A 14,102-nucleotide genomic window follows, 5' to 3' on the forward strand; every position below is an offset into this window, starting at 1 on the left:
TGCAGCAAGGCGGTGGTGGCTCAAGTCTTTTTAATTCCAGCACTTGGGAGACAGAGGCAGACAGATCTCTGTGAGCTCAAGGCCAGTCTGGTCTACAGAGAAACCCTGTCACGAAAAACAAACAAAGAAATAAGATTTTGTCTCTTGTGTAGAGGCCCTGGCTCCCACATGGTGACCCACAACCTCCTATAAAGAGGATCTGACTTCCTCTTCTAACGTATGTGGATTAATATATGATTAATATATGTTCCAAGTAGACATGGTGGAACCAGGATGGTAGTATGTGGTTTAATCTCACCACTCCAGAGGCAGAGGCAGGAGGATCTCTGTGAGTTCAAGGCCAGAATGAGCTACATAGCAAGTTTCAGGACAGCCAGGGCTACGTAGAAGGGCAGCATCTCAGAACACAAAACACAAAACAAGGAAGCAGAAAAGAAAATGCGTTCCACACAGTGATGAAATTCTATGGTGGCCAAATAGGAAAATGGAGATTGTAACATGGGTCCTTTAAATCTGATTGAACAAGAAGTAAAGAAAGAAAAACTCCTTATACTGCAAGCCTGTTCCCTTAGAAGAAATAGATGCAGCGCTTCAGGGCCGTTCCTCAGACACAGAACGCTCAGGACACAGGAACAAATATCCTGACTTTGCGGGCAACGGTCCTAACTAATGTTTGTGAACCTTGGAAGCAAGGCATGTGTTCTAGGTGCAGTAATCTGGGTGAGCATTCCAGGAGTATCACAGTGACTGACAAGCAGAAACGGGGAAGGGGGCGGGGAATAATTGCGGCTGGTGCAGACGACCCCGATGCACTGATTATAACAACACAGATGACGGCAGACAGCTGAGACTGGCCGCCTGGAAGCTACAGCTGACCAGTTAGAAGGAAGGCTCCTGATGGAGAACCAGAAAATGAGGGTTTCTTTTTCAATGTTTTGAGTCAGGGTCTTGCTATGCAGCCCTGACTAGTCTAGAATTCATTGCGTAGATCAGGCTGGCCTGGAACCTGCAGTGACTCTTCTGCCTCCTGGGTGCTAGAATTACAGGACCATGTGTCACCACGCCTGGCTGTAAGTAATATTGCTAAAAGCACTCATGAGTTTTGGAAGGCATTAGTGAAAAGACATTAGGGAAGGGGGAGTAGAGTGTGTGACTGCCACAGTGCCAAGCCCCCTTCACGTGGGACCAAAGCCATTGCAGATCAAAAGCATGCCAGTGGCTCTGTGGTGAGCGCTCTCTAGAATACAAACTGATATTGTCACGACCTGCTCACTTTTCAAAGCTCTGAACTTATAGAACTTATCTAAGACAGGTGTTGGCACACATCTTTAATCTCAGCACTAGGAATGCAGAGGCAGGCAGATCTCTGAGTTCAAGGCCAGCCTGGTCTATAGAGTGAGTTCCAGGACGGCCAGGGCTACACAAAGAAACCCCCTTTCGAAAAGCAAACAAACAAACACCTCATCTAACTGAAGGAAATTCTGCTGAGACCTAATTAATATGATCAGAACGTTAGCTGCCTATAATCTTTCATGCCTCAACCGAGAATACTTTAGAATGTGCTTAAACACCAAAGCGGTGGTGATTTGGAATCTCCTTCAGTACAAATGTACAAAGTGAACACATATTGGATAGTAGGAAATAAAATTATTTTGTTGAAAAAATAAAAGAGTTGGGCCAGTTAGGCAGTGGTGGCACACGCCTTTAATCCGAGCATTCAAGAGGCAGAGACACGTGGATCTCAGTGAGATCGAGGCCAGGCTGGTCTCTAGAGTGAGTTCCAGGACAGGCTCCAAAGCTACACAGAAACCCTGTCTCGGGGGCTGGAGAGATGGCTCAGAGGTTAAGAGCATTGCCTGCTCTTCCAAAGGTCCTGAGTTCAATTCCCAGCAACCACATGGTGGCTCACAACCATCTGTAATGAGGTCTGGTGCCCTCTTCTGGCCTGCAGGCATACACACAGACAGAATATTGTATACATAATAAATAAATAAATAAATAAATAAATAAATAAATAAATAAATAAATAAAAGAAAAAAGAAACCCTGTCTCACAACAGCCTCCCAGAAAGAGTTGAGCCAATGAGATGACTCAGTGGCTAGAATAGCTCACTGTTCACGTCTGAGGACCTGAGTTCTAGTCCTGGATGCCTCAACAACCAATTCCAGAGAGTTGTTCTCTGATCTCCATGTGCAGGCTTACACACACATACACACACACACATCATGCACACATTTCACACACACACACAACACACATCACACACACAAATTACACATGCACACATTACATACACATATTACACACATCATGCACACATATCACACACATGCACATACGCACACACATACACTACTCTCATACATATTATACAAATATATATACATTAATAATAAGGTTATAAGTTTAAAGTCCCTAGGTGGTGGTGGTGTATGCCTTTAATCCCAGTACTTGGAAGACAGAGACAGGCGGATCTCTGTGAATTTGAAGCTAGCCTGGTCTACAGAACAAGTTCCAGGACTGGCTCCAAAGCTACTGAGAAACCCTGTCTTGAAACCCCCTCCCCCCAAAAAAGAAAAGAAACCCTGTCTCAAAAAACAAAAAAACAAAAAAAAAAGTTTAAGGTTCCCTGAATTTCCATAAACAGTAGAAAAAAAAGGACAATGTACCAGTGGCGGTAAATCTAAGAAAAATGCACAGGGCTTTTAATTATTTGCTTCATTCTTATGCGTGTACCTGAGTGCACATATGTGAACTGTGTGTGCAGGAATCTGCAGAGGTCAGAAGAGAGTGTTGGATCCCCTGGAACTAGAGTTACAGGCAGTTATGAGCCACCGTGTGGGCATTGGGAACTGAGCCTGGGTCCCCGGCAAGAGCAGTATGTGTTCTTAATATTGAGAGATCTCTCTAGTTCCTGCATAAGGCCTTTAGAGAAGCATTTTTTTAATTTAGGATTTATTTTTTAAATTTTGTATTATTATTATTTGTTTTTCGAGACAGGGTTTCTCGGTAGCTTTGGAGCCTGTCCTGGAACTTGCTCTGTAGACCAGGCTGGTCTCAAACTCAGAGATCTGCTTGTCTCTGCCTCCCAAGTGCTAGGATTAAAGGTGTGCACCACCATCACCCCGCTGGATTTAAATTTTTATATATTTACCTTTTTATATTTATTTATTATTATTTTTGAGACAGGTTTTCTCTGAATGACAGCATTGACTGTCCTGAAACTTGCTTTGTAGACAAGACCGGCCTTGAACTCACAGAGATCTGCTTGCCTCTACCTCCCAAGTGTTCGGTTTAAGGGTGTGGTGTCACCACTGCCCAGCTTATTTTTTTTTAAAGATATATTTATTTATTATGTATACAGTGTTCTGCGAGCATTTATCCCTGCAGGCCAAAAGAGGGCACCAGATCTCATTACAGATTGTTGTGAGCTACCGTGTGGTTGGTGGGAATTGAACACAAGACCCCTGGAAGAACAGCCAACTCTCAAGCCCCATTAACTTTTTATTTTTAATCGTGTGTGTTTATGTGTCTGGGTATGGGTTGTGCATGTGGGTACAGTGCCCCTCCAGGCTGTAGGGGGACACCACATTCCCCAGAGTAGGAGTTAGGGTGTCTGTGAGTTCCCCGAGGTGGGTGATGGGAACTGTGATCCTCTGGAAGGGCAGTACACACGCCAACCACTGACCCATCTCTCCTGCTGCTACCCACGTCTGATTTTTTAAAAAATAAAACCTAGTCAGGGCTCGCTTGTAATTCTACCTACTCAGGAGGCTGAACTAGGATTATGAATGTGAGGTGAGTCTGGGCTGCACAGTGAGGCCCTGTCTCACACGGAGCTAACCAACCACATCAAACATACACACAAAAAGGGACGTCTAAAGTCAAGACATGCCCTGAAGCAGTGGGGATCATTTCCATGGGAGCGAGTGGCAGAGTCCTGGAGACCCCAGTGTGGATCTCAGATGTGAGATGGACCCAGGCAGAGTTGGGGGATGGGGGCGGAGCACTCAGTACTCACAGGCCTGGGAGACAGTGATGCTGGGACACCCAGTTCTTCACACAGGAAAACATGAGCTAGAATTGTTTTCTCGCATCCCACACACAAACATTATCCAGATGGATGGAAGGCTCCCTATCAGCCAACTGCAGGCCTTTAGGGAATATCCCATGAGCTCACTGTGACTTATTCAGACATCAGCCCAACCGAGCAAGCCTGCAGAGTGCAGGCACCTTGGGAGCGTCCATAACTTTCCCGCCTAGCCCTTGGTACCCAGGCCACACAACAAGAACCTGCAAGTCAGGAAGGCCAGGAAAACATCCCTAAAAAGATGGGAGGCAGCAGTAGGTGCTTCGTGGGAGAGAGGGTAGAGTGTGTTCTCTCTTCAGAAAAAGCCTCAGTGGCCGGACAGTGGTGGCACACGCCTTTAATCCTAGCACTCGGGAGGCAGAAGCCAGTGGATCTTTGTGAGTTCAAGGCCAACCTTGTTTGCAGAGGAGTTTCAAGACAACCAGTGCAGTTACACAGAGAAACCCTGTCTGGAAACAAACAAAAGTACAGTAATTGGTCAAGCCAAATGTGGACTAAGAGTCACAGTGAGAAAAACAGTCAGGGACACTCATGCGTGTCAGCAGGCTGTAATTGTCTTGGAACAAAACTTGGCATTTAGTGAGGTCCAACACAGACCTGTTTTGTGGCCAGCAGCAATTCTGCTCTCACGATAACTGTCCAGACAACAGTTCCAAGTCTGTGTCCGGTTTGAACAGTCACACAGCAGAAAGGTCCAACACTGAGAACACGTGACACCTTCAGTGTTGACAGGGCCTATTCAAAAGCACAAGTCAGTCCTCTTCAGAATGATCTTGCACTGACCAGTTTTATGTGGATTTGACACAAGCTAGATTCTGTGAGAAGAGGGAGCCCTATTGAGATTAGCTGTAGGCAGGCGAGCCTGCAGGGCATTTTCTTAATTAGTAATTGAGGAGGGAGGGCTTATCCCATTGTGGTTGGGGATCTCCCCCAGACAAGCTCGTGGTCTTGGGTTCTATGGGAAAGCAGGTTGAGCAAGCCATAAAGAACAAGCCAAGAAGCAGCACTCCTCCATGGCCTCTGTATCAACTCTGCCTCCCGGTTCCTGTCGTGTTTGAGTTCCTGTCCTGACTTCCTTCAGTGATGGACTCCAGTGTGGAAGCATAAGCCCAAACCCTTTTCCTTTTCTCCCCAACTTGCTTTTGGTCATGTTACCTTTCAGCATCAGACACCCTAAGACAAATGTCAATATAAAATTGAAAATAGGGCCTGCGTGATGGCTCAGCAGTTAAGAGCATGCAAAACGCCCATGTCAGGGAGCTGACAACTACCTGTGACTCCAGCTCCTTGGGGGAGCCAATGCCTCTGGCTTCCCAGGACACATATGGCTTCCCAGGAACATCACTCATGCACATAACCACGCAATACATGCACTTACGAACAATAAAGAAAATCTTTCCAATTGAAAACCAGGGAAACAATACATTATTTAGAGATAGGTATACAGCAAAGAAGAAGAGCGAGGGGCAGGTCAACATCTGATGCAAGAGAGTGTGTTCCTGTCATGGGGGGGGGCACTCTGCACAGGGCCACTGGGGCTGGAGGTGTCTAATATGTGTGCGCTTCCCCGCAAATTCCCACTCCGTTATTCTTACCAGCTGACCCTGGGCTCCACCTACCCAGTTACAGACTGCGTACATTTCACAAGGCAGCCCTCCCTCCTCCCCTTCCCCCTGAGCCTTTGTGAAGTCTGATCTCTTCAGGACAGGTGGACATATCACCTCATACACACACACACACACACACACACACACACACAAAGTTCAAGAGCATGCTTGGCTCACTGTGTATGCCTACAATCTGTCTTTGGCTTGTACTTGGACCCAGTAAGTGTGTGTTGAATGACTGAATGAATTCATAAAGGAAAGAAGCCCTTGGGCTAGGGAGGTAGCCCATTCTGTGCAGTGCTTCCCAGAAGGAGGAGGGCCTGTGTTTGAGTTCCAGCTCTTATTGAACAAAACAAAACCAACAACAAAACAATATCAACAAAGCTAGACGCTGTGGTCTGTGCTCGTATTCCCAGCCCTGAGGAAGCAGAGAGTAGCTCTGCTTGGGGTCTGCTGGCCAAGCAGTCTAGACAAATCAGTGCACACATATTTCCCCACATATAAACATACACCCCACCCATACATATGCATCCATACCAAAAAAATTTTAATGGGGGAGAGGGTACTGGAAAGATGTCTCAATGGTTAAGAGCACTTGCAGAGGGCCCAGAATCACTTCCCGGCACCCAAATGGAAGCTCACAGTGTTCTCTCACTCCAGTTCTACGAGATCTCTGTGCCCATGCCTATATCCAGGGTAACACTCACAGACATAAAATAAAATATAGCTATTTTCAAAATGGATTTATTTTAGGGAAGCTGGCGAGATGGTGAAGAGCCCTGGTTGCCCTCCCAGAGGACCTCAGACTTCATTCCCAGCACCCGCACGGCTCTGACAACTGTGGATCTCCAGGTCCAGGGAACCCGATGCTCTCTTCTGACCTTCGTGGGCACCAGGCATGCACATGGTGCACAGATATATAAACAGGCAAAATACCTATACACATAAAATAGAAAAATAAAGACAGTAGGGGAAATTTATTTTTTATCTTTCTTTTCTTTTTTTCTTAAGACAGAGTTTCTCTGTGTAGCCCCGTCTGTCCTTGAACTTGCTCTATAGACCAGGCTGTCCTCAAATTTACAGATTCACCTACCTCTGCCTCCCAAGTTCTGGGATTAAAGGTGTGCACTACAGTTGCCTGGCAGTAGGAGAAACCCTTATTCTACTGATTTATTTACTGTTTTTAATTGTGGTGTGTGTGTGTTTGCACAAGCATGCAGGAGCCCAAGACAGAGACATCTAGAGTTACAGGAGGTTGTGAGTCACCTCACATGTGCTGGGAACTGAACTTGGGTCCTCTGCAAAAGCAGTGTATGCCATTAACTCTTGATCCATAATCAAGCTCTCTAAAGTAGATTTTAAAAGAAGGAGAAGCAGGAGGAAGAGGAGGAAGAAAGGAAGGGCGGGAGGAAGGTTTGCAGAGGAGCTTTTCCACTGAAGGTGTTTCAGCTTTTGAACGAAGTGAGAAACCCTGAGGCGGCAGCAGCTGAGGTCTCATCAGGTCCCGCGGGAAGCCCCAAGTGGAGTTCGGGAGTTCGGGGAGGGAGCAAAGAAGGCTCTGACTCTAAGCCTCCACATTCCTCTGCTTGAGCCTGAGCCAAGCCACACACAGCACATCTGGGGCCTACCCCGCCCAGGGCCTGGAGCCCTTGCCCCTTCATTAGTGCTGGCCAGTTTCTGTCTTTGTCCTCACTGTTCCCAACTCCGGGCCTCCCACCCTTCTTGGCAGGCTAATCTGGGTACTTGACCATGAATGTCTCCCCAGGAGCCAGAAGCCTTGCCCCATCTCTGTCTGTCTCCTCTTTTCAGGCCCTTACTTGCCCATCAGGAAGCCCTGTTTGGCTTGGAAGAGGGGGTGCTGGCAGGCTGGTAACTCCCCATGGCCAGAGCCTTTTCATGTGCTGCCCCCCTTTCCTGTCCTTTGGTGCCTCTGCCTCCTCTGGCCTTTCAGGGGTGGAAAAAAAGAACTTGGGGGGAATGTGGGATGGGGAGCTAGCGGGAAACTGGGGCCTGGTGCCCAGTACTGACTACACCCAGAGATTCCCTTCTGGATCCCCACAAACTGGGCTTTGAAGAGATCCAGCCACCTCCTGGGTTCCTCCCCTCTGGGGTCCTGAGCTGGAAGAAAGAGGCCTTTGCTGGGCCTGAAACACCAGACCCTCAGCCAGGGCAGCAATCCCAGCCCTATTGTCCTCGTCTGCTCGGCAGCCAAGGCATCGCCCAGATGCCTGCAGCAAAGAGCACTCTCGAGCTCCAGAAGCCCTGTCTGCTGGTGGTCTCACCACATGGCTCCCTGCTTCCCCATGGATGGGATTCTTTGTGTTGCTGGAATTCCCATCTTGTAAGGGCATGAAGTGGCGTGGCCCCTGGCCAGGAAGCTCTGGGTCAGCAGGAGGGGTAGGGTTAGGTCAGAGCTAACCGAGAGCGTTCCCAGCCCCCAGCCAGTGTCCAGGAACTCCTTGTGGACCAGCACCAAGCATTCTTTGAGACACTGATTCTTTTTTGCCTTGTCGCCTCCTTAGTTTAGGTGTCTGAGCCTCTCTCCCCGGCAAAGAGGGCTGGTTAAGCCCCTGAGATAAAGTTCAGAGACCGAGGCCCCATCTACCCTCACTTTCCCTCTTGGGCTTGTGTGATGGCTGGTCATTCCTGCTCTTTCCAGTTCAGAGCCACTTGTGCTCATTAACCCTGGGAATCCGTCGTCACTGCACCTCGTACCTGCTCCTCAAGCAGATGCTGAGCCCCTGGGCCCTTCTGAGCCTCCAGCCAAGACCTAGTAGTTAGAACTTAGTTCTCTCTGCATAGAGGTTTGGCTTGCCTTTCTGCATGCCAGGGTCAAATGTGACTCCGAGGAGCAGCTCTCTCCAAGCAAGGCTGCGTAGGAACCAACCCAGGTAATCCCCAGCACCAGGTATCCTTCCCTCACGACTCCCCAGGACAGAGCTGGGCACTCTCTTTGCTAGACAGACAAGAAGGAGGACCGTGGGTGATAGCTGTGGGGAAATATAGCCAAGAGCTTGAGAGAGAAGGGGTGGTGCGGTTGAGTCACCCACACCGCTTCAGTCACCTGCGCCTTTGGAAAGGGCTGGGCGAACTTTGGGCAGGTCCCACGGTGGGTGGGCCTTAATGTGGGCGGGGCCTACTCCAGTCCTGCCCCGGCGCCTAACTCTGGGGCCCGGGCCACCCAGGTCTCCACGCTGCCCGCTGTCCCGGGTCCCCGCTGTGTTCTCCTGCGCGCTCCCATGGCCGGAAAGTTGCTGTCACTGTTGCCACCCCTGCTGCTGGCTGCGGTGGGTCTCGCCGGCCTCCTGCTGCTGTGCGTTCCTACCCAAGACGTCCGGGAGCCGCCTGCTCTCAAGGTGCACGCGCTCACCGTGGCGCTGGTCTGGGAAGCAGCTGGCTGGGACTGGGGGGCGGGAGGGGAGCTGTCGGGGAATTTAGGAGCGCGCAGGAACGCCCTGGGCTCCCGCGTAAGCGCGAGACCAACCCGCGCTGTGCCTCCGGCCGGGTCCTAGGTTCCGCGCTTGGTTTTACTGAATCCGCGGGGTGACAGCGACGCTTCCGGAGCTCCACGGCACTGGAGGCCAAGTTCGTGGGAATTCTCCTGCTGCGGCTTCGCGATGGAGCTGCCTGCGCGGCGGAGGCGCTGTCTTCCCGCTCCCTCCAGGCGGTTCCCATCTCCCCTAGCTGTGACAAAAACCCCCGCCCTTAGTCCAGCGTGATATCCGGGCAGCACCCAGAGCGCGCCGTTATAGAAAGGCATTGGTTCTAGATTCAGCTCCAGATAGGGGACAGCACACACTAGGGACTTCCAACCCCTCTCAGACCAATGTCTGAAGAGAGACACTTGAAGGAAGCTTGCTGGTTCTAAAGGAGTCACCAACCCTCAGCCGCCTCAGGCTAGAAGCTGGCACCTTTAACTTTTTGTTGATCTTGTGCTGAGTTTGTGTGGGGAGTGGATATCCTAACTCCAGGGACCTAGGATGGAAGGGAAAGAGCTCTCCGGCTATGCGGGATGGGCTGTGGGGTGTGGGAGTTGGATCACTGTATCTGACTGGCTCTGGAGGAGTTCCCTGTTGTGCGGGAGGACTGGAGCAGCCCTTTCTCAAGCTAGAACTGGCACATGCCCCAGGCTGGTATCCAGCCAGGCTCCTTCAGTTGGAGCCCAGCCCCCTAGAGTAGGCTACCCTACAAAGAAGGCCCATCCGACGCTCCCCTCAGCTCTGCAAAACCAACCTCTCCCTGACTTTGAGGTTCGGGAAGGGCCATAGATTAGAGACATACACTCAGCCTGAGCCACAGTCTTTCCCAGTGGCCCTTATTTCACATCCTCAGGTTAGGATAAGGTCCTTGCAGGCACCGGTAGAGTCGGGGAAAGAAGGAAGAGTAGCCCTTGGTTTGGTCCCCCTGTGTCCCTGAGACTCAAATGAACCTCAATGCAAAACTGGTGGGGACAGAGAACCGGAAAGCTAAAGGGGTGTAAGCCCTACGTCCCTCAGGCTGACTTGCCACTCCCACCCACAGTACGGCATCGTCCTGGATGCTGGCTCTTCACACACATCCATGTTTGTCTACAAGTGGCCAGCAGACAAAGAGAATGACACAGGCATTGTGGGTCAGCACAGCTCTTGTGATGTTCAAGGTGAGCGTGGTCTTGGCGTCACAGGCCCAGGTAGTCATTCCCCTCTACCTGCTGCTAGGTGCGGCTCACTTGGGGCAGGAGTTCAAAAAGAGAGGCTGGGTTCTCTGGACCTGGGAGGGGCTGTGGGTACTTCATGTTCTGGAACAGAAATCCTGGGGAGCAGGCAGAAGCCTCGGGGTTTAATGGCCCAAGATGGGTCTCTACTCTATAGACAAGGTAGGTGGGGCTCTAAGGATCTAAGGGTGTACCCAGGCTGGCTCTTTGGAGGTTGGCTAGGCTAACAATGCCTGAGTCTTTCTCCTGGCACCTGTGCCCACACCCACCAGGCAGACAGCAGCTTCAGAGACTCTGGGTGGCACCTGGACCCTTTGTCTCCAATTGGGTATCTTTGGGATTAAGCTGGGAGGGTATGTCTGGGCAGCCCCATCTAAAAAGCCTATGTCCACCAAACCTGGGCCCAATTCCTTGCTCCCTCTAGGTGGGGGCATCTCCAGCTATGCACATGACCCTTCCAGGGCAGGCCAGAGTCTGGTTGAATGTCTTGACCAGGCGCTCCAGGATGTGCCCAAAGACAGACATGCTGGCACACCGCTCTACCTGGGAGCTACAGCAGGCATGCGTCTACTCAAGTGAGTCTTTACACCGACTGGGCCCAGGGGCCTCCACAGCCCTTTGACAGAGAACTCCCCTCCCTGGGCAAGGGCATCTGGGGATGAGTTCCATCAGAGTCCTCCCCATTCCACAGCCTGACCAGCCCAGAGGCCACAGCCAGGGTGCTTGAGGCAGTGACACAGACGCTCACACAGTACCCCTTTGACTTCCGCGGTGCTCGAATCCTCTCGGGACAGGATGAAGGGGTGTTTGGCTGGGTGACTGCCAACTACCTGCTGGAGAACTTCATCAAGGTGGGCCCTGAAGCTGGCCCAATAGCCTGGGGTCCCGTGGGCCTTACCTGCCCACTCTCTTAACCTGATGTCTACCCTCCACAGTATGGCTGGGTGGGCCGGTGGATCCGGCCAAGGAAGGGAACGCTGGGGGCCATGGACCTTGGGGGTGCCTCAACACAGATCACCTTTGAGACGACCAGCCCATCTGAAGATCCAGAGAGTGAGGTCCATCTGCGGCTCTATGGTCAGCACTACCGTGTCTACACCCACAGCTTCCTTTGCTACGGCCGAGACCAGGTTCTCCAGAGGCTGCTGGCCAGTGCCCTCAAGGTGCCTTCCCAACCTCAGCCACCATACCACACTAGTGCCTCCTTGAAGGAAGGGAAGCAGAAGAGACCTGAGGCAACAGAGCAGAGCCAGGGAAGCAGCTCACACTGACTTCAGGGCCTGTATAAAGGAAGCCTCTTTTTACATGGATGCACACATAGCTATGAGGTCCACAGTGGGTCAGACCTCCATGCTGGTGTCCGCCTTCAGCCGCAACCACCAGATCACCTGACCAGGGCTTCTCCAGCTGGGTGTGCCTCGGCTTAAAGACGGGTGGGGAGGAACTCGTTAGGATAAAGGGTCAGGAATAGAGGTCTAGAGTAAGCAGAGCCAAGGGTCACCTCACAGAACCTTGAATACCTGGCTAAAGTGTTCACTGTTTGTTCGGCAGATAATGGTCAGCCACGATTGTTCATGAACACAACAGGGGAGTCGTCCACAGCATGCTACCTCTCTGGCGGGGTGGGAAGCAGTAACAGAGTGGGAAATTCCATCTGTGCTCTGGTTAACTCCCCAGATTCATCACTTCCACCCCTGCTGGCCGAAGGGCTACTCCACCCAAGTGCTGCTCCGAGATGTCTACCGGTCACCATGCACCACGGACCTGCGTCCTCACTTTTTCAACAGCAGCGCCCTTATCAGACTTTCGGGGACCAGCAGCCCCGCCCTCTGCCATGACCTAGTCTCTGGGCTCTTCAACTTCTCCTCCTGCCCCTTTTCCCAGTGCTCCTTCAATGGGGTCTTCCAGCCGCCTGTGACGGGGAACTTCATAGTGAGTCTGGGTAGATGGATGCGGGGGCAGGGGGCACCAAGCATCTGGGGTCTTGTGATAGACTGTACAACTCTTCCTCCCATAGGCCTTTTCTGCATTCTACTACACAGTGGACTTCCTCAGGACAGTGATGGGGCTGCCGGTGGGCACCCTGCAGCAGCTGGAGGCAGCCGCGGAGATTGTCTGTAACCAGACCTGGGCTGAGGTGAGACCTGTTCCCCACAGTCTCCATGGCTGGCCAGGAGGCTTGCCCAGTCATTTCAGAATGCTGACTGCCATAGACAGACTCCAGAGAGGGCCAGGCTAATGTGGGGGAGCCTGGGACTGGGGAAGCTAGAAATGTAGTGGTCCCCTTGAGACCTGAGCTGGCAAGAAAAGTCTAGGGAGCAGGTCTCCTGGGACAGAAAGGTTCCGTGGCAACAGGGAGCTCAAAGTAGGCCGAGACAGACAGGCAGGTGTCTAGGAGAGAGTGTGGAACGGGTGTCTCACCAGCTGGAAGAGAACACTCGGGAGAGACTCAGCAGGGCCTGGGGTATGCCCAGAGGAGTTGAAGATGCCACCAGATTTCTGGTTCTGGCCACTGCCTGAATACTATCTCCAGGTAAGGAAGAACAGAGAGGTCTGGATAGCTGGAGTGTGAGGTGACCACCAAATCTCCTGGAGAAATAAGTTCTCCTAGTCTTAGGCACCCTTGACGGTCCCAGAAAAGTGGGACCAAGCCGTCAGAGAGCAGCATTCAAGGCTGGCCGTCTGTTCCTTTGATTATGAAGCAAGGGTGTTTCCTAGTGGCTATCCTTGCTGTCCTCTCCATTTGGCTGTTGGAAGGAGCACACAGGGCCTTCCGGCAGTCATGTGGTTTATCCCAGAGGAGTATCTGTCTGGGAAGGGCGTTTTGGACTAGGTCTTTCTGTCTATTTCCGGCCATGGGCCTCTCTTGGCCTGAGCAGTAGGAAGGGTGCCGCACCCCGTGGGCCATAGCTCCTCGTGGTTCTTAATCTAACGACGTCTTGCTCTCTTCTTAGCTTCAGGCCCGAGTGCCAAGGCAGCAGGCCCGCCTGGCTGATTACTGCGCCGGAGCCATGTTCATACAACAGCTACTAAGCCGCGGCTATGGCTTCGACGAGCGCTCCTTCAGCGGCGTGGTCTTCCAAAAGAAGGTGGGTGATGGGTGGGGCCGGAGGATTCGGGGCGCGGTCTCTTGGAAGCTGACGCCACGCTCCCTCTTAGGCCGCAGACACGGCTGTCGGCTGGGCGCTGGGCTACATGCTGAATTTGACCAACCTGATTCCCGCTGACCTTCCGAGACTACGTAAAGGAACGCACTTCAATTCCTGGGTCGCTCTCCTCCTGCTCTTCGCAGTTCTGCTCTTGGCGGCGCTGGTCCTGCTTCTGCGCCAGTTGCGCTCGGCCAAGTCTCCAGGCGCCCTCTAGGGGTGCACCGGGAGCTGCTGCCAACTCCCCAGGGCATCCCTGTCACAGTCAGCCTGAGGATCCACATCCCTACATTCACGGGAAGCCTTGGTAGGCCCCTGCAGTTTTCTCCAGCCGGGAGTTCTCAAGTATTTCCTCCCCCCTCTCTTCCTGGGGTGTCAAGTCTCTCAGTCTGTGACTCAGGGTGAGGTCCGCTCAGAGAGGGACATTTGTTCTGATCTTAAGGGCCCTGGGAATTTCCTGTGCGTACTCTGGGCCTTTAGATAGGCAACCACCAGAGCCTACAGGCTAGGAGTCCGTTCAATGCCTACCTGTAAAAAAATTTGTAATAAACGATTTTTCCTAGAGC

The 14,102-nt window shown here is 51.8% G+C and overlaps 1 protein-coding gene across 1 annotated transcript; it reads left to right on the forward strand.

Moving 5' to 3' along the window:
- The first annotated feature begins 8,856 nt into the window (after positions 1–8,856).
- Positions 8,857–14,100, forward strand: Entpd2 (ectonucleoside triphosphate diphosphohydrolase 2). Its single transcript, XM_057755142.1, has 9 exons — positions 8,857–9,053; positions 10,219–10,336; positions 10,815–10,965; positions 11,082–11,241; positions 11,326–11,553; positions 12,068–12,322; positions 12,408–12,527; positions 13,345–13,479; positions 13,550–14,100. The coding sequence occupies exons 1-9, from the start codon at positions 8,937–8,939 to the stop codon at positions 13,751–13,753; spliced, it is 1,488 nt and encodes a 495-aa protein (XP_057611125.1). The 5' UTR covers positions 8,857–8,936; the 3' UTR covers positions 13,754–14,100.
- Positions 14,101–14,102: the final 2 nt, after the last annotated feature.

This window comes from Chionomys nivalis, chromosome 22 (genome assembly GCF_950005125.1).
Source record: "Chionomys nivalis chromosome 22, mChiNiv1.1, whole genome shotgun sequence".
NCBI lineage: Eukaryota > Metazoa > Chordata > Mammalia > Rodentia > Cricetidae > Chionomys > Chionomys nivalis.

Coding starts and splice junctions, on each gene's coding strand:
- Entpd2 (XM_057755142.1), top strand. CDS start 8,937: ATGGCCGGAAAGTTGCTGTCACTGTTGCCACCCCTGCTGCTGGCTGCG. Junction 10,337..10,814: donor CAGCTCTTGTGATGTTCAAG/GTGAGCGTGGTC, acceptor TGCTCCCTCTAG/GTGGGGGCATCTCCAGCTAT. Junction 13,480..13,549: donor GCGTGGTCTTCCAAAAGAAG/GTGGGTGATGGG, acceptor GCTCCCTCTTAG/GCCGCAGACACGGCTGTCGG.